Source organism: Protopterus annectens, chromosome 4.part0, assembly GCF_019279795.1.
Source record: "Protopterus annectens isolate FY-2018-M chromosome 4.part0, PAN1.0, whole genome shotgun sequence".
In the NCBI taxonomy this organism is placed as follows: domain Eukaryota; kingdom Metazoa; phylum Chordata; order Ceratodontiformes; family Protopteridae; genus Protopterus; species Protopterus annectens.
Genome location: NC_056733.1, coordinates 1,587,042,917 through 1,587,070,234, shown reverse-complemented (window position 1 = coordinate 1,587,070,234; position 27,318 = coordinate 1,587,042,917). Strand labels below are relative to the sequence as shown.

Sequence of the window (27,318 nt, the reverse complement as noted above, 5' to 3'; positions counted from 1 at the left end):
TTGGCTGATCCTCTTTGATCTTCAGTAGGACTTTGTACATCAAAGGAAGAGGTGGGAATGCATATGCTGTCAGGTTTTTCCAGCTGAAGGAAAGGGAGTCCACCCTCCAAGCAAGTGGGTGGTATGCTCTTGTGCAGAATTTCTTCAATTGGTGGTTGTGTGGGGAGGCGAACAGGTCTATCTCTGGTAGTCCCCATTTCTTTGTTATGGTTTTGAAGATATCTGGATGCAGCATCCATTCGTGAGCATCCGTGGTAGTTCTGCTTAAGGTGTCTGCTAGTGAATTTTCTTTTCCTGGTACAAATCTGGCCTGAAGTTGAATGTTGAGATTCAGGGCCACATTCCACAAGTCCATTGCCATCCGGCATAGAGGATATGAGTGTGTACCTCCCTGTTTGTTGATGTACCACATGACTGTGGTATTGTCTGTCCTTATCAGCAGGTGACCTTGTTGAAGGAATGGTCGGAATGCCTGGATTGCATGTTTCACTGCCAGCATCTCCTTTAGATTTATGTGTAGATTCAGCTGGTCTTGGGTCCATAGGCCTTGTATGCACTTGTCCACCATGTGTGCCCCCCAGCCTAGGTCTGAGGCGTCCGTGGTGATGGTCTGGATTGGATGAGGTTTGTGGAAAGGCAGTCCTCTGTTCAACTGACAGGCCTGAGCCCACCACTGGAATTCTTGCTTCAGGCATGGAATTATTGGAATCTGGGCTTCTAGACTGTGCTCGTGTTGAGACCATACATTCCTTAGGTACCATTGCAACTTTCTCATATGCAGCCTGGCATGCGGAATCAATATTATGCAGGATGCCATGCAACCCAGGGCTTGCAGGACTTTCCTTGCAGTAAGTTGAGTTTGTGTTATTAATGTCATGAAATATACTGGTAGTTGCTTTTGTTTTTATTCTGTGAGAAAAGCCATCTGAGTTGATGTATCCAGTTCTGCACCCAAGAATGTTATCCTTTGGTAAAGTACTAGTCTTGATTTTTGCATGTTGACTGTGTATCCCAAGGCTTGCAACAGTTGTATGACCTTTTCCAAATCTTTTGTTAATTTTGCCTTGTTGTCCGCTTGTATTAGGCAGTCGTCCAGGTATGGGTAAATTTGAATTCCCTGAAGCCTGCAATGAGCAATTACTGATGCCAGGCATTTCGTGAATACTCTGGGCGCAGTAGATAAGCCAAAGGGCAATGCTGAGAATTGATAATGCTCTGATCCTGCAAGAAATCTGAGGTGTCTTCTGCAATCTGGTCGTATAGGGGCGTGCAGGTATGCCTCCTTGAGATCTAGAGTCACCAGCCAAGACTCCTTGCCCAGCATGGGAAGAAGTTGCTGGAGGGTCAGCATTTTGAATTTTGGAACAATGAGGTATGTGTTCAGAGCGGACAAGTCGAGAATAGGTCTCCATTGATTTTCTTTTCTTGGTACAAGGAAAAGCCTGGAGTAAAATCCTTGGCCTTGTTCCATAGGCGGTACCTTTTCTATAGCTCTCATCCTTAGTAAGTTGTTGATCTGTCTTAGAGCGTCTGTTTTTTGGCTTGGTGGTAGGTTTGGCATTCCTCTCTTTTTTGGTAGAGTGTGGAAGTGAAACCTGTAGCCTTTGTCTATTGTTTGTAAAGTCCATTTGTCTCCTGTAATGTAATGCCAGTTGTGGGAAAATAAAGCTAGTTTTCCGCCCAAGGGTGCTTCCAGTTGTTCCCTGGTAGGCGGAATCACAGCCAAGTCATTGTGTCTGCCCTGTGGAAGTAGTTGTAGTTGAATCTGTGGCAGTACTTCTCTGGTTGGTAGATTGCCACTGACGTCCCCTGTAGGTACCCCCTGGATTGACCTCTGCCTCTTGGGCGTCTATTTCTGCCTCTCTGTGCTCTGGAGGTGTCTGGAAAGGACCAATTCTTCGAAGGCCAATTTCTGCTAAACCTCGGAGGTTGGACCTGTAAGAAATCCTTGACTGTTTGAACAGATTTTGCTTTTTCCTCCACCTTCTTTAGAACCTCCTGCGCAGGGGAGCCAAACAAACTTTGTTTCTGCATAGGAGCATCTAGGAGTTTTGACTTAACATGGTCTGGTAAGGATTGTTCTTTTAACCAGGCATGCCTTCGAATTACTGTTCCAGTCATAGCTGCTCTAAAGGAAGCCTCCAGTGCATCATAGCCACATTTTAAGAAATGGTTACTGACCTGCTGAGAGTTATGTACCAAATCCTGAAGGGACTTGCGGTCTATATGTTCAGGAGAGGACAGTTTTTTTATTTAGCTGGTCTAACAAAAATTCCTGGTACTGAATCATGTGAAATTGACAGTTTAAGGCCCTGGCCGAAAGAGTAGCAGAAGTATAAACCTTTTACCCCATCTCTAATGCTCTAGATTCCCTTTCAGAGGGGAGAGGATTTTGGCAGAAGCAGCTGCCACAGCTTTAGGGCCCTGTGAAATGGTTTCAGGATCTGCAACAGGAGCCTTATACAAATGGTAGTGTGTGTCCGGGACCCTGTAATATCTGTCAGGCTTGGCAGGGGCCGGAGGAAGAGAATCAGGGGCAGTACAGGCATCATTATATGCATCATCAACAACTGTTAGTACTGGAGGAATGGCTAAAGGCCTATGCTGTGGTAAGTGTAAGAAAGTCCTTAGCCTTTTCCTTGAATCTGAAAAATCCTGGCCCTGCCATTGAAAGTGTTCCCTCATAGCATGTAAGGTTTCCCCAAAAGAAAATTCTTCAGGAGGAGAGGCAGAAGGAATGGAGTCTTCTGCATCGGAATCCTCATAAGGAGAGTATGGGCCTTCCTGAGGGTCTGAGATATCGGAGTCATCCGAGGAGTAGTCTGTAGAAACAGGTTCCGGGGGTTCAGTCCTAGGCCTCTTATCTGGAGGGGGTTGAGAGGCCCTGTCTGGGTGAGGCTGGGATCCCCTGATCAAAGAAATGAGATCCTCAGCCAGGCTGAGCATTTGAGAACTAGAGGTAGGCCTGTGTGAGGGAGTTTTAGCAGGTAAGGCCTTAGAAGATTTAGCTGCTTTAGCCCTGGAAAAAGCCTTGATAGACATAGATGCAGGGGGTCTAGCAGCCCCACATGCAGGAGTAGATATGTCTAAAGGAATAGTATCTGACAAATCCTGGGTGCTAGCTTCTGTAGGGGCAATTTCAGTAGCCGATTCAACCATGCTCTGTGAAGCCTCGGCTATCGGAGGCCTGCTTTTGGCCGAATGAAGAACCGAGGACTCGGTTTCAGCCGAAACCGAGACACTCGCGGTTGGCCTAACCGTGGTTTCAGCCGAACCCGCGGACCGTGAGTGTCGGTCCTTTTCCTTGCGCTTTTTAGCTAATTGTGTAGTCGGAGTCTCAGACGGCATTTTGTATGCAAAAGCGGGACCAAAAAACTCCTCTGCAAACTCCGACCGATGTCTAAGCGTCCGTCGGTTGAAGGAAGCACAGGCTAAACAAGCTGATACGTCGTGGTCCGGGCCTAAACAAGGAAGGCAGTAAGAGTGGAAATCCTTATGAGGTATTTGTTTCCCACAAGTTAAACAATTATTTACTTTGTCTGACATCGGCTGAGGCAAGAAAGAGTCCCCAACGGGGTACTTAGCTTTTTAGAAGTCTTCGGTAGTAGAAATCTCTGGATCTGACCGACCGGCACTTGAACAGCTTCTGCTTCGGGCACCGCGCGGCAAGAAAGACTGAGGAAAATTGCGTCGGCTGATGCCTTTATACCACAGCAGCTATGACGTCGGGTGAAGAGCGACATCAGCCGAGGCCAGACCCAGACTTTGGAATCCAGCCGACCGAAGGGCTGCCTGAGGCAGGACAACCCATATGTTAGGACTGCAGATGCATCCTTGAAGGACAGCCTTGGCTGCAGCTGTATTAGCACTCGAACATCTACATTTATGGTAGGTACAAAACTGTACTATGTTCATCGTGCATACAGCTGCAGTCATAACAGATGGGTAGAATCCCATAGCTAAGAAAGGGGTGGTAGGCACTAGGTGGAACTAGGAGGAGCCAAAATGCCCTGCAAGACTGCAGTGGCAAAGCCTGCTCTAGATTTGGAGTATAATGGTAGGTTGTAGTGTTTGGAGAAGGTATGCACAGAACTCCAAGTGGCTGCTTCCAAAATATCCTTGGTAGGAACTCCTCTGAGGAAAGCTGCAGAGGTGGCTGTGGCCCTGGTGGAATGAGTTCTAATGCCTGTAGGTACAGTTTTGCCATGAAAGGAATAGCAAAAGCGTATGCAGTGGGCTATCCATTTTGAGATTGTCTGTTTGGAAATTGGCTTTCCTTGAGCTCCTACCGCATAGGCCACAAAGAGCTGTTCTGATTTTCTGAAAGGTTTTGTTCTGTCCAAATAATAACGCAGTTGCCTGTGGATGTCCAAGGAATGTAGTAATCTCTCCCCTTTGTTTTGAGGATTGGGATAAAAAGTAGGTAAATGTATGGCCTGATTTAAAGCTACCCTGGATACCACTTTAGGCATAAAGGACGGGTTGGTTCGTAAGGAAACTCTGTCCTGATGGAAGATGATAAAAGGCTGGACAGCCATGAGAGCCTGTAGTTCTGAAACTCTATGAGCTGAAGTGATAGCCAGAAGGAAAGCGGTTTTCCAGGACAAATATTGCAAATCTTATGAGGCAGCTGGCTCAAAAGGAGGCAAAGTCAGTTTTTCCAGAATGAAATTAAGATCCCAAGCAGGTATTGGTTGTTTCCTTGGAGGTCTTAAATTCTTAGCCCCTCTGAGGAACTGTCTTAAAAGAGGGTGAGAGAATAAAGGAGGATCAGTGTTGTATTCTGCAGAAATGGCTGAGGCATGGATTTTGATGGAGGAGAACGAAAGTCCACTGCTTAGCAGTTCAGCCAAATATTGTAGCATTTGAGGTAAATTCGGTTTTCCAGGGTTCTGGCCCTTCCAGACACAAAAACGTTTCCATTATGCGGAGTAAGCTTTTCTAGTTGATGGCCTTCTGGCCTCCAAAATAACATCCTGCACCTCCTTGGAGAGTAGGGCCTGCTGTGATGCTAAGGAATCTTCCATGTGGCTAGATTGAGCATTTTTAGCTGACTGTGAAGAGTTTTGAAGCTGTGCTGAGTCAGAAGAGGCATTAGAGGCAGGGTCCATGGAGGGGAATGCGTCAGGCTCCTCAGGAGTGGGTACCAGTGTTGCCTTGGCCAGTCCGGAGCAATGAGGATCATCTTTGGTCTGTCTGCTCTGGTCTGGTCTTCAACAGAACTTTGGGCAGCAGAGGAAGAGGCGGGAAGGCATAAACTGTCATTGATGTCCAACTGAAAGAGAGAGCGTCCAACTCTCCAGGCCTTTGGATGGAAGATCCTCGAGAAGAATTTTGTCAATTGATGATTTTTGTGGGAGGCAAAGAGATCTAGGTCTGGCCTTCCCCATTCTTGGATTATTTCTGTAAAAACTTTTGGATGCAACTTCCATTCGTGTGGATCTGTCATATTCCTGCTTAGGTTGTCTGCCAGCGTGATTTCCTTGCCTGGCAAGTACTGTGCTTGTAGTTCCATTTGTAAGTCCATGGCCATGTTCCAAAGTGACATGGCCAGTCTGCATAGGGGATAAGAATGTGTTCCTCCCTGCTTGTTTATGTACCACATAACTGTGGTGTTGTCCGTTATCAATAGTTGACCTGGTTGTAGAAGGTCCTAGAAAGCTATAATAGCATTTATTACTGCTAGCATTTCTTTTTGATTGATGTGTAGGTGCTTTACTTTTTGGGACCATTTGCCCTGAATGCACCGGTCTGTCATGTGCGCCCCCCAGGCGTAGTCAGAGGCGTCTGTTGTGATGACTTGATTTGCTTGAGGCTTGCTGAATGGAAGACCTGTGTTTGTTTGACATGCTTGAGCCCACCATAGAAATTCATTTTGCAGACATGGAATTAGTGGTATTATTGTTTCCAAACTGTGGCTGTGTTGAGACCATATGTTTTTTAGGTACCATTGTAGTTTTCTCATATGCAGCTTTGCACATGGGATTAGTAAGATGCAAGATGCCATGAATCCCAGAGCCTGCAGGATTTTCCTTGCAGTCAGCCTGGTGCAATTTGCCAGTGTTCTGAAATACTGAATTAGTTGCCCCTGCTTCTCTGGCGTGAAGTAGGCCATCTGGGTGTTTGTGTACAAACTGGCACCCAGGAAAGTTATACTCCGAGAGGGTATTAGCCTTGATTTCTCTTTGTTGACTGTGTATCCCAGAGAGTTTAATAACATTATTACATAAGCCAGATGTTTCAGAAGAATGTGCTTGCTGTCCGCTTGGATCAGGCAGTCGTCCAAATAAGGGTATATTTGTATCCCTTGAGGTCTGCAGTAGGCAATTACTGATGCCAGGCATTTCATGAATACTCTGGGCACAGTAGATAAGCCAAAGGGCAATGCAGAGAATTGATAATGGGTTGAACCTGCAAGAAATCTGAGGTATCTTCTGCAATTTTGTCCGATTGGGACATGCAGGTATGCCTCCTTGAGGTCCAATGTTACCAGCCAAGACTCCTTGCCCAGCATGGAAAGAAGTTGCTGTAGAGTGAGCATCTTGAATTTTGGTACGAGTAGGAATGTGTTTAGGATTGAAAGATCCAAAATAGGTCTCCAATCTTTTCCCTTCCTTGGCACCAGAAATAGCCTGGAATAAAAACCTTGACCTTGTTCGTGTGTAGGTACCTCCTGAATAGCTTTCATGTTTATAAGCTCTGAAATTTGCTTTTGTGCCTCTGCCCTTTGATTGTGTGGCAGTTTTGGCATGCCTCTCATTTTTGGAAGGGTATGAAAATGGAATTTGTAGCCTCTGTTTATAATGTCCAGTATCCATTTGTCCTTTGTGACAACATGCCAATTTTTTGAGAATAGTGCCAGCTTTCATCCTAAGGGGGCTGCCATTTGAGACCTTGTTGGCCTGCAAAGGGGAAAGTCATTGGGTTTGCTTTCTTAAAGATTGTGAGTTGTCCTCACCACCTCCTTGTGTAGGAGCTTGCCATTGTCTGCCTCTGTACGATCCTTGTGATTGTCCTCTGCCCCTCGGGCGCCTGTATCTGCCTCTTTGGGGTCTGTCTGTGGCAGGAAAGGACCAGTTTTTGGAAGGCCAATTTCTACTAAAACGTGGGGGTTGAACCTGCAGAAACTCTTTCACAGTTTGCATTGATTTAGCTTTTTCCTCCATTTTCCGTAATACTTCCTCAGCATTTGCCCCAAATAGTACATCCTTTTGAAGAGGGGCGTCTAGTAATTTAGCTTTGACATGATCAGGCAAGGCTTGTTCCTTGAGCCAGGCATGCCTACGTATGACTGAGCCTGTAATAGCAGCTCTACATGAGGCCTCTAGAGCATCAAAACCACATTGTAAGGTATGTTTACCCACTTGTTCTGCACTATGCATCAAATCCTGCAACTCCAAGTCTGGTTGTTCAGGTTGTGACATTTTACTTTTCAATTGAGATAACAGAAACTGTTGGTATTTCAGCATATGAAACTGGCAGTTTAAGGCCCTCATGGTTAAGGTAGCCGAGGTATATACCTTTTTTCCCCACCTTTCTAAGGATCTGGACCGGAAGGCAATGGATTTTTGGCAATGGAAGCCTCAACTCCCTTGGGCCCCTGTGAGATGGTTTCTAGGTCAGCAGCATGGCTTTTGTAAAGAAATTGGTGTGAGTCAGGAACCCTGTAGTACCCGTCAGGCTTAACTGGAGCTGGAGGTAGAGAGTCCGGGTAAAGGCAGGCCTCAGAGTAAACATCATCTAGGATGTCCAAGACAGGAGGTATAGCCAGAGGCCTGTGCTGGGGTAACAAAAGAAATTCCCTGAGCCTTTTCTTGGAATCTGAATAATCCTGACCTTCCCAGTGGAAGTGTTCCCTTAAGGTATGCAAAGTTTCCCCAAATGAGTAATCCTCAGGGGGGGATACAGAAGGAATAGACTCCTCTGCATCAGAGTCTTCAAAAGGGGAGTAAGACTGTTCCTGATCATCAGAGTGTTCTGAAATAATGGAGCCCTGATCAGAGGAGGGTTAATCTTCCTCCACTCTGGGCCTTTTGTCCAGAGGTGGCAGAGAACCTCTGATTAGAGTAATTAAATCCTCAGCCATTTTAAGCATCTGTTTCTTAGGCATGGGGCCTGGAGATGGGCCCTGTGTAGCTGGTCTCTTAGGGTGCATGGTTGCTTTAGACTTGGTGAAAGCCTTGATGGAGAAAGAAGAGGAACGTCTGAAGACACCTTGAGTGGAGGTGGACCTGTCCACATTCTGTGTTTCAACGCCAAGAGTGGCTTCGGTATCTGTAGTCGGGGTGTGGGCCGAGGAGCCTGCGACCTCGGGTACAGGAGACACCGCCAAAGATGTGTCGTCGGTAACCAGGGGCTGCATAGGCGCCTCACTGAGAACCGGACCACGTGTAGTCGGCTTTGGCGTGGTGTCGGTAGAGGCCGCGGACCTTGAGTGTCGGTCCTTGTCTCTGCGTTTTTTAGACAAAACCGGAGTCAGAGTATCCGACGACATGGTATAGTTAAATGCTTTCCGAAAAAAATGCTGGGCGAACTCCGCCCGACGCTTAATAGTGCGTTTGTTGAATGTAGCACAAAAGTGACAGACCGAGACGTCGTGGTCTGGGCCTAAACAAGGTATACAGAGGGAATGGAAATCCTTATGCGGTATTTGCTTCCCACAAGAAATACAATTATTAACTTTGTCTGACATCGGTTTGAGGCAAGAAAATTTCCCCAATGGGGTACTTAGCTTTTAAGAAGACTTCGGTTTCCAAATTTTTCATAATCTCAGGAGCTGGCCGACCGGCACTTGCGAACTGCTTCTGCTTCGGGCACCACGCGGCAAGAAAGACTGAAGAAAATGGCGTCGGCTGGTTCTTTTATACCCCTGTCGCACTGACGTCAGGGAAGAAGCGACGACAACCGACGCCGGACCTAGACTTTGGAATTCGGCCGACCGAGGACCAGCCTGACGGCAGGAGAACCCATCTGTTATGACTGCAGCTGTATGCACGATGAACATCTGGAAATAAGTAGTCAAAGAAGGGACCTTGGCAGATGGGATGCAAGCAAACATTGGAAAGATCTGAATCTTAACCTGGGAACACTTGGTCTTGAGAGGGAGTCAACACAGACATTTGGTGATTAAGGGCGAACTCCACACTGAGTAGAAGAAGCATAGTGAAGTGTAGATACTGAAACAGGACCTGCTGAGAGGGGGCTTGAATAAAAAGGCTGTCCAAGTTAGGGAATATCTGAATTTCATGAAGTCTGTAAAAGGCTATTACAGGGGCCGGACATTTAATAAAGACCCTTGAAACTGTAGAAAGACCAAAAGGCAAAGCAGAGAACTGATAATGAGAGGAAGAAATGGAGAAACAAACTTCCTGGAGAGAGAGAGAGAGAGAAAGAAAACAGAAATGTGGAAGTAAGTGTCCTTCAAATTCAGGGATACCAGAAAAACTTGGGAATGCAACAGAAGGAAAAGTGATGCAAAAGAAGTAAAAGTGTCAGAAGAGTCAACATCCTGAAAGAAGGAACCTTGAGTAAGGTGTTGAGAAAGGACAGGTCTAGAATGTGCCTCCGCACCCCCTCCTTCATAGGAACCAGAAATATCCTGGAATGAAAACTTGCTCTTGCCGAGAAAAGGAGACAGGCTGGATGGTTATCCTATACCAACAGATTCTGAAGAACTGAAGGAAATGTGGGAGCCGACAAAGAGGAGGTTGGGGAAGACATGAGAATGGAGGAAGGGACTTCCAGACAATAAAATAACCATTTTGCATAATGGAATGTACCCAACTGTCTGTGGTGATCTGTTGTCAAACAGGAAAAGTAACAGTCAACCTGTGGGACAGAGAAATCTGGCCAAGGGGCATGAATGGCTAAATGTCAAACCGAATCAGATTTGTCAAGAAAAGGAGGCTTTTTAACCTTACAGCCCTGAGAAAGCTTGCCTGGAAAAACTCTCCTAGAAACCCTCATCCCCAAAGAAGGCTGTTTAGTTTGCTTATGAACAAAGAAAGGCTTGGATAGATCATTTCTCTGAAACTAGGAAGAGGAAACATATTTGTTTCAAAGCCTGCATTACTTTACCCCAATCCTGAAACATCTTAAACAACTCAGCAGCACCAGTGCTGAAGAGATTCTGGTTGTCTGAGGGGGAGTCTAATTTGGCCTAGATGTCTTCAAGCAGAGTCTGGAGATGCAACCAAGAATACCACCTCATTACAAATCCAAATGCAGCTGCCCTACAGGAGGCATCAGAAGTATCATAAAGTACAGTTTTGTACCTACCATAAATGTAGATGTTCGAAGATCCACATTGCTGCAGTCCTTACTTATGGGTAGTCCGCTGTCCTCGGTCGGCCCGAATACCAAAGTATTAGGCTGACGTCGGTCATGGGCGCCTAGATCTGACATCAGAGCGTCAGGGTATAAAGGCGCATGACCGACGTCATATCCTCAGTCTTTTCTTGCCCCACATGTCAGAAGGCCAAACCAGAAAGGCCACAGCCAACAACAGAACACCTCCCAAAAAACATGCCCATCAACAACTTTCACCTAAAGCATAGCACCATGTCAAACTACAGTGGGGAAGGAGGGAGGGTAAATTGGACTGCAGCAATGTGGATCTTCGAACATCTACATTTATGGTAGGTACAAAACTGTACTATGTTCTTCATCTCACATTGCTGCAGCCCTTACTTATGGGTAGAATCCCAAAGCAACGGGAAAGGGAGGATGGTAAAAATCATAAAGCATTAGGGGCCGCTAAAATGCCCTGTAAAATTGCAGTGGCAAATCCAGCCCTAGACTTAGAATAAAGAGGAAGGTGGTAATGTTTAGAAAAAGTATGCACTGAACTCCAAGTAGCTGCCTCCAAAATGTCTTTTGTAGCTACCCCCCTTAGAAAGGCCGTACAAGTAGCAGTAGCCCTAGTGGAATGAGGCCTGATTCCAGCAGGGATCTCCTTACCATGATGGGAATAACAGAAAGAAATACAAAACCCAATCCATTTAGAAATAGTTTGTTTTGAAACAGGTTTACCCTGTGAACCCAAAGCAAAAGAAACAAACAACTGCTGAGACTGTCTGAACTCCTTGGTTCTGCTCAAATAATAACGTAACTGCCTGTGAATATCCAAAGTATGCAACATTTTCTCCCCTCTATTTTGGGGGTTTGCATAAAAAGTAGGCAAATGAATAGTTTGATTTAAGGCCACACTAGAAACCACTTTAGGCATAAAGGAAGGATTAGTACGCAAAGATACCCTATCCTTATGAAAAATCAGGAAAGGCTCCACTGCCATGAGGGCCTGTAATTCAGAAACCCTTCTTGCAGAGGTAATGGCCAACAAAAAAGCAGTTTTCCATGACAAATACTTTAACTCGGCAGTAGCTGCAGGCTCAAAAGGTTGTAGAGTAAGTTTTTCCAACACAAAATTGAGATCCCAAGCAGGAGTAGGAGCTCTCGTGGGGTCTTATATTCTTTGCCCCTCTAAGAAATTGCTTAAACCAAGGATGAGAGAATAAAGGAGGGTCACAATCATAGTGAGCAGAAATGGCTGCAGCATGGACCTTTATCGAGGAGAAAGACAAACCCTTGTCCAATAATTCAGTAAGATATTGAAGAGCAACACTTAAATCAGGTTTGGAGACATCAAAGTCCTTCCCTTTGCTCCAAACAAAAAATCTCCTCCATTTATCAGCGTAAACTTTCCTGGTACTAGGTCTCCTGGCCTCCAAAATAACATTCAAAACTTGTTGTGGAAGCTGAGACCCTCCAGAGTCTAAAACAGAATATGCCAGGCTGCTAGATGCAGAGACTGAATCTTGACATTGAGGAAGTGACTGTCCTCTTTTGACAGAAGGTGCGGAATCAAAGGCAGAGGCCATGGAGGTTCTCGTACTAAACTCCTCAGTAGTGGGTACCAGTGTTGTCGAGGCCAATCCGGTGCTATCAAAATCATGGTTGGCTTGTCTTGTCTGGCCTTCAAAAGTACTTTGGGAAGAAGAGGCAGAGGTGGAAAGGCATATACATGCAGATTGTTCCAACTGAATGATAGAGCGTCCACCTTCCAAGCTGTGTGATGAAACATTTTTGTGCAAAACTTTGGCAACTGGTAATTTAGTGGAGAAGCGAACAGATCTATGTCTGGAGTTCCCCATAACACTGTCAACTTTTGAAATACATGAGGATCCAATTTCCACTCGTGAGCATCCACTATTTGTCTGCTCAACACATCTGCTAAGGAGTTCTGTGCTCCTGGAAGAAACCTTGCCTGAAGATTGAGTTGTAGATTGAGAGCAGTTTCCCACAGAATCATCGCTTGCCTGCAAAGAGGGTAAGAATGGGTTCCCCCTTGCTTGTTGATGTACCACATGACAGTAGTGTTGTCTGTTTGAATCAACACCTGCCCTGGGTGAAGTAAATCTTTGAAAGCCATCAATGCAAACTGGACTGCTAACATTTCCTTCAAGTTGATATGCAAATGTTGGAGTTTGACAGGCCACGTGTTTTGCACCCATTTTCCATTGAGGCGTGCTCCCCAAGCCTTGTCCGAGGCATCTGTCGTTAGAATCTGACTCGCCTCTGGCCGGGTCACATAGAGTCCCTTGTTTAGGTGACATTCCTGAGCCCACCACAACAACTCCTTCTGAATGCAAGGTATTATCTGAATGACAGTGTCTAGATCTTGGCAGTGCTGTGTCCATACATTTTTGAGATACCATTGAAGCTTCCTCATATGCAATTTGGCATTGGGAAGCACCAGAATACAAGATGCCATGAACCCCAAGGCTTGAAGGACTGTCCTTGCAGTCAGCCTGGACCGTAGAGACATTTGATGGAAATAAAGAGAAAGGCTTCTTTGTTTGTCCGGGGTCAAAAAGCCATCTGGGAAGCTGTATTCAGTCTCACACCCAGAAAGCACATGTCCTGAGAGGGTACTAGACTGGACTTTGTTTCGTTCACAGAATACCCTAGGCATCTTAACACTGCCATCACATATTGTAGATGATGAAGAAGTTCGTCCTTTTCTTGTGCAATAATCAGGCAATCGTCCAAATAAGGATAAATCTGTATTCCTCTTAGTCTGAAAAAGGCTATCACTGGAGCCAGAACCTTTGTGAACACTCTGGGCAGTAGATAAGCCAAAGGGCAATGCAGAGAACTGATAATGTAAATTTCCAGCCCAAAAACGCAGGTACCTCCTGCAACTGGGCCTGATAGGAACATGAAGGTAAGCCTCTTTGAGATCCAGAGTAACCATCCAATGATCTTTTCCCAACAGAGGTAAAAGTTGTTGTAAAGTCAGCATCTTGAACTTTGGAATGTCCAGGTAAGTGTTGAGGACAGATAAATCCAAAATTGGTCTCCATGTGTTCCCTTTCTTTGGAACTAGAAACAGGCGAGAATAAAATCCTAGGCCCACTTCTGACAGAGGAACTGGCTGTATAGCTCCTATTTGAAGAAGTAAAGAAATTTGTCTGTGAGCCTCTATCCTTTGTCGAGGAGGGACGTCTGGCATGCCCTTGAAAGGAGGCATGGTATGGAAATAGAACTTGTAACCTCGGTTTATAATGTCCAATACCCATTTGTCCTGGGTGACTAAATGCCAATTTTGCTTGAAAAGAGCCAGCTTTCCTCCCAAAGGAGCTGCCAGGCAAGAAGAATCTGGCAGCTGAAAATGCAGGTCATTGGGCCTGTTTACGAAAGGACTGGCCCCTGCCCTCACCAGCAGATTGAGCAGGCGAACTCCATTGTCTCGGCCTGAAGGTACTCTGAGCTCTGCCCCTACCACGCCTAGATCTACCCCTAGACTGAGAATCAGAAGAAGGGTACGTCCACCCCTTAGTAGGCCAATTTCTACTAAACTTTGGAGGTTGTACCTGCAAAAATCTTTAACAGTCTGCATAGACTTAGCCTTGTCTTCCATTTTCTTTAAGACTGACTCCACAGGAGGACCAAACAAAACTTCAGACTGTAAAGGGCATCCAGAATTCTAGACTTAACATGCTCAGACAAATTCTGATCCTTAAGCCAGGCGTGCCTACGAATAACTGAACCAGTGGCAGCCACCCTGGAAGAAGCCTGTAAAGCATCAAAACCACATTGCAAAGAGTGCTTACCCACCTGTTCAGAAACATGCACTAAATCCTGCAATTCTTTACACTCTATGCCCTCTGCCAAAGCATCCACTTTAGATCTTAGCTGAGAAAGGAGGAAATTCTGATACTTCAACATATGAAACTGGCAGTTCAAAGCTCTCATTGCTAAAGTAGAAGAGGTATACACCTTCTTACCCCATCTATCCAAAGCTCTAGCTTCCTTATCCAGAGGAACCGGATTCCTAACAACAGAGGCTCTAACACCCTTAGGCCCCTGACTAATAGTTTCTGGGTCCGCCCTAGGACTCTTTTACAGATATTTATGAGCCTCAGGCACCCTGTAATACCTGTCCGGTTTAACTGGGGCAGGAGGCACAGAATCTGGATTAAGGGAGGCTTCCGAGAAAACATCTGAAACAACATCCAAAACCGGAGGTATAGCTAAGGGTCTATGCTGTGGTAAAAACAAGAACTCCCTAAGTCTCTTCCGTGAATCAGAGTAATCCTGTCCTTCCCACTTAAAATGCTCCCTCATGGAGTGCAGAGTTTCTGAAAACGAAAAATCCTCTGGAGGAGAAGCAGAAGGAGTAGAATCCTCTGCATCAGAATCAGAATAAGGAGGGAAATCTTGAATGTCTTCAGCAGAAGACTCTGAATCATCTGAGGCCTGCTCCAAACTTTCCAACTCTGGCTCCATCCTGGGCCTCTTATCAGGAGGGGGCATAGAACCTCTAATTAAAGTAATCAAATCCTCTGCTATTTTAAGCATGTGCTTTTTAGGCACTGACCCTGAAGAACCAGAACTGACACCAGAGGAAGGCAAAACAGACCTGCCCTTAGAAGAAGCCTTAGAAACAGTAGCAGAAGACCTAACTACCTTAGGCATAGAAGGGAGAATAGTAACCTGAGAGGCCCCTTCAGCCTGACCTGCCTCCTGAGAGGCCACATCCTGTAAAATTAAAGTTTCCCCCTGGGACTCAACAGAAACTTCAGCCGGATCCACCTGTTCAGCTGTAGCTTCTAAAGGTCCGGCGTCCGAAACGGACGAATCATCCTGCCTAGGCTTTAAAGATTTGTCTTTGCGCTTCTTAGTAGAAGCGGGCGGAACATCCGACGGCATATTATAATTACACCTCTTGCCAAAGACTAACCTAGCGCAATCTAACCTCCGTTTTATAGTGCGCTTATTAAACCTAGCACAAAACCGACACCCGACTACGTCGTGCTCCGACCCAAACAAGGAATACAAAGCGAGTGGTAATCCCTATGCGGTATCTGTTTCCCACAAGAAATACAATTATTCACTTTTTCTGACATCCGGTAAGTAACTGAGGCAAGAAAAACAAAAATATTCCCAACGGGTACTTAGCCCAACTTAGTATCGGTCTGAAACTCAAAACAAAAATTTCAGAGCGAACGGCACTTGCAACGCTGCTTCTGCATCGGACCATGCGGCAAAAGACTGAGGATATGGCGCCGGTCATGCGCCTTTATACCCTGACGCTCTGATGTCAGATCTAGGCGCCCATGACCGACGTCAGCCTAATACTTTGGTATTCGGGCCGACCGAGGACAGCGGACTACCCATAAGTAAGGACTGCAGCAATGTGAGATGAAGAACATCTACATTTAACAGAACAAGCCATCTGACAAGCAGAGCTCTAAAATGAAATGGCAGAAGTCTTACTGTCTGAATCAGTCATATCAGCCAGATGCCTCCATGAAGAGAGAGAAAAGCTAGTCATATGGGTCTGGTAATTAATAACCCTAAATGTTAAAGAAGCAGAGGTATATACTTTTTTTATCCTTCCTGTCCATGGCAAGGCTGTACTTATTAACAGGTAAAAAGCTTAAAAGAAATCAGCAACTTTAATGGTTTATCAGTGGCTACTGAAATAACAGCATAATCAATCAGAGAGAGGGCTTTTATACAAAACACTTTTGAACTTCAGAAACTTTATAGAACCTGGTTTCTCAGAGGCAGGAAGTTGAGAATCTGCAGTGAAAGTACCCAAAAGGGCATCTAGCACTACAGAGAATGCAGATGGCAAAGAAGAATCTATTTGCAAGAATTCATAGAATCTTTTCTGAACGTCAGAAACCTGGGAACAGCTCCACTTAAACTGTTCCATCAAACGTACCACCACAACTCCAAAAGGCAATTTTTCCATAGCAGAGTCAGGAAAATGTAATCCTCTTCAGGACCCAGAGCAAGAACAGAGTGGATATGAGAACAGTAAGCCAATGACTCCTCATCAGGGCCTAACTTGTCATCAGAAGAATCACATTCCCTAGGACATTTGGAAGGAGTGCAAGACCTGGGAACAGAAGCAGGAACAGAAAATCCTTGCAGGGGCTTTAACAGTCAAAAGAGTGTTGCAAAGCTCCAAAGTAAAATCCTGCCATTCTTTGTGGTGATGCTAAGACTTCTGCTTCTTTTTCAAAGAAAAAAAAAAAGCTTAAACTAATTTAGGAGGTTCAGACCCCTGCTGAGATTCAGTGAGGGTACCATGCACCTCTTCCATAACAAGCATTTGGGGAATCCCCATAGGCTCCTCTGAAATAATCACCAACGGCTCCCCCTTCACATCTGCGTCAAACGTAGGCATATAGCCTTAGTGGACATGTGGGTAGACAGCTCTGTGTCAGCCTTCAACTGTGCCACGGCAGAGAGAGCTGACATAGGCAGTGGATGGCCCTCTGGTTCTTCATCTAACCTGGAGACGTACAAAGAAGGCTGGACAACAGGATCAAAACATCCCATTTTGGCTTTCCTAAGTGGCAGTTGAACATCATTCAGCCATGATATCCAGAGCCAAAAGTTTCAACTTCTGGATCTTCAAATATAAATAAAAAGAGATGACAGAAGATTGCAGGGTGTCTTAGGGACAAACTATCCCACACTGCATATGATCGTGTGTAATACCCAAACAAAAAAGGCACTTATCGTATCTATCTTTATGGGGAATCTGCCACCCCCCCTTACATTTTCCCATCCTGGATGAAATGTAAATTAAAGCAAAAAGAATAAACAAGGAAGAAAGAGGTTCCAATGGGGCACTTATCTTCAGAAGGCTCGGTTGTTGAACCAACTTGGTAAACAGCTTGCAGAGCAAATTCAAAGGTAAGAGTTCTGACTGGCAACAAGAAGTTCTGAGAATTAGGCACTTGAATGTGACTTATGTACCTTACACCTAGTACATCTGACATACAACACCCAGAAAGTGCAAAGGCATTAGTATGCTGGCCGGACATTCGGCTATCCTGGGCAGGATATCCCAAGAGTGAAGAATACTGCAACTGTTACGCTTAATGGTTTTAGCAGGGCGATCCACATATTCCTGACACAGTTACACTCATTTTAAAATGTATATACATAGGAGAAAGAACAACAGGCTCCTATGTTAGGCTCTCCAGAGAAAATGCATTAATTTAAAAGTTGACTTAGAAACTCAAGGAGTCACAGAAATTAAAATGAGAAGAAAATAACTCACCACTCCAAATGGTAGTTCTTGATGCAAGTGGTCATGTGGAAGGTACTGCAGTGGTACAGAAGGAGGCAAGGTTGGGGGGTGATGTGTAGTTGGATAACTGAATCCTCCAAGAGAGTGCTGCTCCCCTCTCATCTCTGCTTCATTTTCTATCCTTTGTAAGGGCTTCAAGAAAGGGTAAATAACATGTTCATTCAAGAGAGAATTTATGCAAGGACTAAATTCTTACTGTAATAAAGACATTACTGCTACCATTACTACTCAGTTTTCACTGGCAAAACTGCTACGACTGAGACATGTTTTAGAGATCAGACTCTCAGTACCTGTACACTTTCTAATTTAAGTCAACCATCCACATAAATCTTGTGCATGCTTCTCACCAAAATGGAGATTTGAGAAAGGCTGTTGCAGCAAAAACAAAACACAGCAGTCATACTTCCTCAGTGCTGATTATCATTTTTTTCCCATTAGTATTCACTTCCTAGGATTGTCCCCCCTTGCTCGATGTTACTCACTTCTCATTCTGGTATAAAAATGGATGGCATTTCTCGTGTGCTCTCCAGTTCTTTCCCAATGTGAAAAAAAGTACAGTTTTGTACCTACCATAAATGTAGATGTTCGAGTGCTCATACAGCTGCAGTCATAACAGATGGGTTATCCTGCCATCAGGCGGGTCCTCGGTCGGCCGAATTCCAAAGTCTAGGTCCGGAGTCGGTTTTCGTCGCTTCTTCCCTGATGTCAGTGCGGCAGGGGTATAAGAGAGCCAGCTGACACCATCTTCTTCAGTTTTTCTTGCCCCAGATGTCAGGTGTCCCCAGAAGGAAGGCAAAACATAAACTTATGTAGTCATGCAATAAAGAATAAACAAAAAACAGTAATTTGCAAGCAAATACACCATAAAAGAAAACCCCAAATAGGTTGTATGAGAAGGTGTTTGCCATAAGGCCTGTCCTAAGAGGGGATGGGGGGAGGGAAACCTGGACTGCAGCTGTATGAGCACTCGAACAACTACATTTATGGTAGGTACAAAACTGTACTATGTTCATTGTGCATACAGCTGCAGTCATAACAGATGGGTAGAATCCCAAAGCTAAGTAGGGGTGGCAGGCACTAAGTGGAACTAGGAGGAGCCAGGATGCCCTGCAAGACAGCTGTGGCAAATCCCGCTCTAGATTTTGAGTAAAGTGGAAGGTGATAGTGTTTGGAGAAAGTGTGCACTGAACTCCAAGTAGCTGCTTCCAAAATGTCCTTGGTAGGAACCCCCCTGAGGAAAGCTGCACAGGTAGCTGTGGCCCTTGTGGAGTGGGACCTGATGCTTGAAGGCACAGCTTTTCCATGAAATGAGTAACAAAAGCGTATGCAGTGGGCTATCCATTTTGAGATTGTCTGTTTGGAGATGGCCTTTCCTTGAGCACCTGTAGCATAGGACATAAAGAGTTGCTCGGATTTCCTGAATGGCTTTGTCCTGTCCAAATAATAACGTAGTTGTCTGTGAATGTCCAAGGAATGCAGTAGTCTTTCCCCTTTGTTTTGTGGGTTAGGGTAAAAGGTAGGTAAGTGGATAGTCTGATTCAAGGCTACGCTGGAAACTACCTTTGGCATAAAGGTAGGGTTGGTTCGTAAGGAAACTCTGTCCTGATGGAAAATGATGAAAGGTTGCACAGCCATGAGTGCCTGTAGTTCCGAAACCCTGCGTGCTGAGGTGATAGCCAGAAGGAAGGCTGTTTCCATGACAAATATTGTAGTTCTGTTGAAGCAGCTGGCTCAAATGGAGGAAGGGTCAGTTTTTCCAATATGAAGTTGAGGTCCCAAGCAGGGACTGGTGGTTTCTTTGGGGGTTTTATATTCTTAGCCCCTCTGAGGAACTGTCTTAAGAGAGGATGAGAGAATAAAGGAGGATCTGTGTTGTATTGTGCAGAAATGGCTGAAGCATGGATTTTGATGGAGGAGAAGGAAAGTCCACTGTTTAACATCTCAGCTAGGTACTGTAATATTTGAGGTATATTTATTACCCAAGGATTCTGGCCCTTTTTCTGATTCCAGGCACAAAACAGCTTCCATTTGCCGGAGTAGGCTTTTCTAGTATAAGGTCTTCTGGCCTCCAAGATGACATCCTGCACCTCCTTGGAGAGGAGGGTATGTTGTGAAATCAAGGGATTCTCCATGCGGCTAGATTTAGGGTTTTGAGCTGGCTGTGAAGAGTTTTGAAGTTGTGCTGGGACAACAGAAGAGGCACTAGAGGTAGGATCTATGGTGGGGAATGCATCAGGCTCTTCAGGAGTGGATACCAGTGTTGTCTTGGCCAGTCTGGAGCAATGAGAATCATTTTCGGCCTCCCTGCTCTGGCTTTTAATAGAACTTTGGGCAGCAGAGGGAGAGGCGGAAAGGCATAGACTGTCAATGTTGTCCGATTGAAGGAAAGTGCGTCCACTTTCCAGGCCTGTGGATGATAGGTCCTTGAGCAAATTTTTTTCAGTTGGTAATTTCTGTGGGTAGCAAAGAGATCTATGTCTGGCTGTCCCCATGCCCGAGTTATCTTTGTGAAAACTTGAGGATGCAACTTCCATTTGTGTGGATCCGTCATATTTCTGCTTAGGCTGTCTGCCAGTGTGTTTTCCTTCTCTGGCAGGAATTGTGCCTGAAGTTGGATTTGCAATTCCAGAGCTGTGTTCCAAAGGGTCATGGCTAGTCTGCACAGGGGGTATGGATGAGTTCCCCCCTGTTTGTTTATGTACCACATCACTGTGGTGTTGTCTGTCCTTATCAATAGCTGGCCTGGATGCAGTAGGTCTTTGAAGGCCATAATAGCATTTTGCACTGCTAGCATTTCCTTTTGGTTGATGTGTAGGTGCTTCTCTTTTTGGGACCATTTTCCCTGAATGCACTGATCTTTCATGTGTGCCCCCCAGGCATAGTCCGAGGCGTCTGTTGTGATGATTTGATTTGCTTGAGGTATGCAGAAAGGGAGACCTTTGTTTCTTTGGCATGCTTGAGCCCACCATAGAAATTCCTTTTGAAGACATGGAATGAGTGGTATAATTGTTTCCAAACTGTGGCTGTGTTGAGACCATAAGTTTTTTAGGTACCATTGAAGTTTCCTCATATGCAGCTTTGCACATGGGATCAGCAGGATGCAAGATGCCATGAATCCCAGAGCCTGCAGGACTTTCCTTGCAGTCAGCCTGGTGAAGGTTGCCATTTTGCTGAAGTATTGAGATAGTTGCCCTTGTTTGTCTGGCGTGAGGTAGGCCATCTGGGTGTTTGTATTCAAGCTGGCACCCAGGAAAATTATTGTTTGATAGGGTATTAGTTTTGATTTCTTTTTGTTGACTGTGTATCCCAGAAAGTTCAACAGTCTTATCACAAACACCAGGTGTTTCAGAAGTATGTCCTTGCTGTCCGCTTGGATCAGGCAGTCATCCAGATAGGGGTATATTTGTATTCCTTGAAGTCTGCAGAAGGCAATTACTGATGCCAGGCATTTCGTAAACACTCTGGGTGCAGTAGATAAGCCAAAGGGCAATGCAGAGAATTGATAATGTGTTGAACCTGCAAGAAACCTGAGGTATCTTCTGCAATCTTGTCCGATAGGGACATGCAGGTATGCCTCCTTGAGGTCCAATGTTACCAGTCAAGATTCCTTGCCCAGCATGGGAAGAAGCTGCTGTAATGTGAGCCTCTTGAATTTTGGTACCTGTAAATATGTGTTTAGGATGGAAAGATCTAAAATAGGTCTCCAATCTTTGTCTTTCCTTGGTACCAGGAATAGTCTGGAATAAAACCCTTGACCTTGTTCTTTTGCAGGCACCTCTTGAATAGCTTTCATGTCCATGAGAGCTGAAATTTGTTTTTGTGCCTCTGCCCTTTGATTTTGTGGCAGGTTTGGCATGCCTCTCATTTTTGGAAGGGTGTGAAAGTGGAATCTGTAGCCTCTGTCTATAATGTCCAGGATCCATTTGTCTTTTGTGACAATATGCCAATTTTTTGAGAATAATGCCAGTTTTCCGCCTAAAGGTGCTGCCATTAAAGCTTTGCTTGGCAGGTAAAGGGGAAAGTTATTGTGTCTGCTTTCTGAATGACTGTGATCTATCTTCTCCACCTCTTGGGGTTGGAGCTTGCCATTGCCTGGCTCTGAATGATCCTTGAGATTGCCCTCTACCTCTCGGGCGCCTGTATCTGCCTCTTTGAGGTCTGTCCGTGGCCGGAAAGGACCAATTTTTTGAAGGCCAGTTTCTGCTGAAACGTGGAGGTTGTACCTGCAGGAAATCTTACACTGTTTGCATTGATCTCACCTTTTCCTCCATTTTCTTTAGTACCTCCTCAGCTTTAACACCAAACAATACATCTTTTTGAAGAGGTGCATCTAGTAATTTAGCTTTGACATGATCTGGTAAGGCTTGTTCTTTGAGCCAAGCATGTCTACGTATGACAGACCCTGTAACAGCAGCTCTACATGAGGCCTCTAAAGCATCAAAACCACACTGCAAGATATGTTTACCCACTTGCTCTGCACTATGCAACAAATCCTGCAACTCTTTTAAATCTGGTTGCTCAGGTTGTGTCATTTTGCTTTTCAACTCAGATAATAAAAACTGTTGATACTTTAACATATGGAACTGACAGTTTAATGCCCTCATGGTTAAAGTGGCCGAGGTATACACCTTCCCCCCCCCACCTTTCTAAAGCTCTGGAATCCTTCTCTGAAGGTAATGGGTTTTTAGCAGTAGAGGCCTTAATTCCCTTGGGACCCTGTGAAATAGTTTCTGGGTCAGCAGTATGGCTTTTGTATAGGAACTGGTGTGAATCCGGAACCCGGTAATACCTGTCTGGTTTAACAGGAGCTGGAGGTAAAGAATTTGGGTTGAGGCTGGCTTCTGTGTACACATCATCTAATATATCTAAGGCAGGAAGGATAGCCAGAGGCCTATGCTGGGGGAGCAAGAGAAAATCCCTGAGCCTTTTCTTGGAATCTGAGTAATCTTGGCCTTCCCAGTGAAAGTGTTCCCTCAAAGTATGTAGGGTTTTCCCAAAAGAGTAGTCCTCAGGGGGGGAGACCGAGGGAATGGACTCCTCTTATCAGAGTCTTCAAACGGGGAATATGCATATTCCTGGTCCTCAGAATGTTCAGAGAGGCTTGATCTGAGGAAGGGTAGTCTTCCTCTAATCTGGGCCTTTTGTCCGAGGGGGGTTGAGAACCCCTGATAAGAGTAATCAAATCCTCAGCCATTTTGAGCATCTGTTTTTTAGGCATAGGGCCTTGAGAGGGGGTCTGTGGTCCTTGTTTTTTAGTTTTCATGGCTGCTTTAGATTTTGTTAAAGCCTTAATAGAGAAGGAGGAAGGCCTGAAGACACCTTGAGAAATGGCAGGCCTGTCTAAACTCTGGGTTTACCTGCCAAAAGTGGCGTCGGTATCTGTAGTTGGAATGGGGGCCGAGGAGCCTGCGACCTCGTGCACAGAAGACACCGGTAATGAAGTGTCATCGGTACTCAGGGGCTGCGTAGGTGCCTCGCTGAGAACCGGAGAACCGGTGGTCGGCCTTAGCGTGGTGTCAGTAGAAGTTGCGGGCCTCGTATGTCGGTCCTTATCTTTGCGTCTTTTACTCAAAACTGGAGTCGGAGTATCCGACGACATAATATAACTAAATTTTTTACCAAAATAGTGATGGGCGAACTCTGCCCGACGCTTAATAGTGCGTTTGTTGAATCTAGCACAAAAACGGCAGGCCGAGACGTCGTGGTCTGGGCCTAAGCAAGGAATACAGAAAGAGTGGAAATCCTTATGCAGTATTTGCTTCCCACATGAAATGCAATTATTAACTGTGTCTGACATCGGTCTGAGGCAAGAAAAGTTTCCACAACGGGGTACTTAGCTTTCAAGAAGACTTCGGCTGAAATATTTTCGTAAATCTCAGGAGCTGGCCGACCGGCACTTGCGAACTGCTTCTGCTTCGGGCACCGCGCGGCAAGAAAGACTGAAGAAGATGGCGTCGGCTGGCTCTTTTATACCCCTGCCACACTGACATCAGGGGAGAAGCGACGACAACCGACGCCGGACCTAGAATTTGGAATTCGGCCGACCGAGGACCCGCTTGACGGCAGGATAACCCATCTGTTATGACTGCAGCTGTATGCACGATGAACATCTCAAGTTACTCCTGTTTTCAGCTTTCAGTTATCTCTTCAAAATTAGTATGCCAGCACAATTTTTCTTCAGCAGACTTCACTCTCCTAACTAAAGTAAAGACAGAATTTTAGCATGCACACTATGGGCAACTCTCAAACAGTAGTTATGTGAGGTACTTACTACATCAGCAGAACTTCAATGCTTTTAAATGGTTCATAGGCAGGTACTAGGCTATCTGCCCAAAAGGATTTATAAGCCTAGCCAGAATGTGTTGGCTTTCGCCACCCCCTTAGATTAGTTCCCTGTGCCTCTGTCCAGCAGAGCCACTGAAGTGATCCCCGGGGTAAACTTTCTGTTTCCCATCCACTCGTCAAGGTTTCTTTTGAAGAGCGTTAGCAAGGAGCTCTGCCTAATGTAGATTGGGATCTTGTTCCAAAGCATGGGAAGTCTCTGGGACAGGAATCTATCCCTCCAGCACGTCCTATTTATTGTTGTGGTGAGGTTTAGATCCCTAGAGCGTGTGGCTCAAGGGGATAAGGTTTTCTTTAGGTGGAGCATGTCCATCAATTCTGGGTTGGACATGGCCTTGTATGTCAGGCAGAGATCACCTCTGAGTAGGCGGTATGCAACCGAGTACAGCTGGAGTTTCGTCAGTCGAGCTGCATAGGGCATCCTGTTGGAGGCCAGTGATCCTCTTGGTGAGGTACTTCTGTGGTCTTTCCAGCTGTTGCAGGTGTCTTGTAAGGTACATCCCAAAAGGGGTGCTGTACTCTATGATGGGTGTGATGAGTAGAGGGGCACAGTGACCTCTTTTGATCTGGATGTGAACCCTTTTGTGATTTGGTGGGCCACGTAGAAGGATTTTCTAACCACTTTGGCAATGTGATTATCAAAGGTGAGATTACTATCTACTTGGGTCCCCAGATCCCTTATTATGTCTTCCATATTTATGGGACTACCACCTATGTGGTAGTTTGTGGGTACTTTGTTTTTTCCAAAGGGGATGTTAGCTTGAGGCCATGATTTTGACACTAGGTATCTGTCTCAGTGAGACCTTTTTGGAGGATGTCTGTGTCAGCCTGAGAGTCAGTTATAGCTCCTAGTTTGCAGTTGTCTGCAAACTTGGTCAGCCATAGCCCTCCCGTGCTTGCCTGTACCTCTGAGAAGTATATGCCGAACAGGAGGGGTCCTAGGAATGAGCCCTGGGGAATGCCACTTGCAACCGGTTTAGAGTCGGACCTAGCTCCCGCAACTCTCACCATGTGGGTTCTGTCCATGAGCCACCTGGCAACTCATCTTGTGATGTAGGGGTTTATGTTCAGGCTGGTGAGCTTGTCTAGAATACCAGAATGGGGAATGGTGTCGAAGTCCTTAGCGGTCTAGGTAGGCTGTGTGTACCACCTTTCCCTCGTCTATAGCCTTGGTAACTAAGAAGTCCACCAGGTTTAGGAGACATGATCTGCCCTTAAAGCCGAACTGGGTAGGGTCCACTGTTTGGAGGTTCCAAATGTCTCTGTTAATGAGTTCCATGATGATGCGCTCCATAGCCTTGCAGACCAAGCTAGTCACGTTTAAAGGGCGATAGTTCCCGGGGTCTGTTGTGGCTCCACCTTTGTGGAGTGGACTAACCGTTGCTGTGTGCCACTCTATGGGTACGTAGCTTGTGGAGAGGCTGAGTTTGAACAGTGTGTTTAGGTGAGGGGTTAGTTCGTCTTTGAGCTTGTGTAGGACGCAGCCTGGGACACCGTCCGGTCCCACTGATGCTGTGTTTTTGGCTTTGGAGAGGGCTGTTTTAACCTGAGTGTCTGTGATTTCAGGGACTCTACATTCTTCTGGTATGGTTATGGGCCCTTTTGGGGGTGAAGCTTGCACTGAACCTATCTGCCCGGATGTTGGCGATATCGGTCGGTTCAGTGTATTTTGTGCCATTCTGCACTAACTCTGAGCAGATCTGAGCATTGCCACTTAGATTCTTGACATAGCTAAAGAATGCCTTGTGGTTATCTTCAGAGTCCTTGGCAATTTTGCTTTCAAAGCTCGCCTTGGATGATTTTATGAGGGATCATAGTTTCTTGCTGATACTGATCAGGGAAGTCTTCCCTTCTTGGGATTTTACTCTTATGTATTAGTCTTCTCCTTCTATTGTATAGCTTGTTTATGGCAGGAGTCCACCAGACTGGTTTCCTTTTCTTGGAGGAGTGAGTCTTGGTTTTGCTTGGGATGGCACAATCCATGCATTCTTGTAGGTGCCCGTAGAATGCATTAGGAAAGGATTTTGCAGCTTGGGCAGCGTTATCCTTCAGCATGGGGGCTTTGAAACTTTCCACCTTGGTCTTAATGTGAAGCTTGATTTTGAAAAGTTTTTCACGGTGGTTTTCTTGTCCAGGGGTGGGGGCGGAATGTAGATATCCAAAGTGATTTGTTTATGGTCAGATCTAACCAGCAAGGGGTTGACCTCCGGTGTGGAACACCGGTCGCCCATGTTGGTAATGACCAGGTCCAATATGTTGTCACCTCTGGTGAGATTGTTGACCAGTTGAACCAGGGCGTTTGAGTTTATAAATTCTACGAAATGTTGGGCAAGGGAGCTAGTACTTGAGTAGTTTTCCCAGTTAATGTTTGCGTAATTGAAATCACCCAATATTAGGGTGTTTGGTAGGACCTTTATGTTTCCCAGTGTTTCCAGAAATGCGTAATGGGGGTCCTGGGACATGGGGGGTGATCTGTAGCAAGCTACAATTTGAATTGCAGTTTTGCCCATGTTAGTTGCACGTGGATGATCTCTGAAGCATCGTGCTGCGCCACTAACCTGGAGGTGTGGGTATCCTTGATGAATATGGATATGCCCCCGCCTTTTGTATTCTGGTTTGGGTTCTGTGGCTGAAATGTATGGCATTGTAGCCTGGCAGTGCTGGGGTGCTCTCTGGAGCCTTAAACCAGGTTTCTGTTACTGCACATATATTGATTTTCTCCATATTCGGGAGTGCCTCGAGTGCATGCATTTTGAGGTTTAGACTTCTGACACTGAGTAGCATTACCCTCAGTTTTTTGTTACTTGTGCTATTTACGACGGCGGGTTTGTCTTTTGAGCCTTGCCTAAAAAATGCACTATGGGGGTGGCAAGAGCCTTGGTCAGTATTCAAAAGCCTAAGGGTGACAGGTGCAAGCTGCGTCTAGCGAAGCAGCGTGGCTTGTCGAGCATGTCATCCCAGGTGGGCAGACACTGGATCCCCTTTGAATGACACCAGAAATTTAGCTAATTGCTGAAATCGAGAATTTTTTCTTTATACCGTGGTATCATTCTTGGTGAGGGCAGGATGCTACTCAGGGTCAGGGTCATACCGGCCTGGGCTACGTGATCAGACAGCTTTTCCATGTCTCTTTTCATGTAGTCCAGGGAGGTATGGCTCAGGTCATTCACACAAACATGGACAATGACAGAGTCATATTTGTACTTGTTCTGGAGTGACTTGAGTGCTTGTGTTATGTGGCAGATCCTGGCACCCGACAGGCAGCTAACAGTAACCTTCTCCTTATTCAGCCTAGTGAGTGGGATGTCAGTGTGTCTGACTATAGAGTCACCAATTACTAGTATGTTGGGTATGTTATT

At 45.6% G+C, this 27,318-nt stretch overlaps 1 protein-coding gene across 1 annotated transcript in view; it reads right to left on the bottom strand.

Annotated features, from left to right (window-relative positions):
• RNF44 (ring finger protein 44) overlaps nt 1–27,318 on the bottom strand; it is a 985,912-nt gene that overhangs the window by 565,923 nt on the left and 392,671 nt on the right. Inside the window, exon 3 of the mRNA XM_044069361.1 lies at nt 17,588–17,749. Coding sequence (XP_043925296.1) covers nt 17,588–17,749 — 162 coding nt within the window. The remainder of the gene's footprint in view (nt 1–17,587; nt 17,750–27,318) is intronic.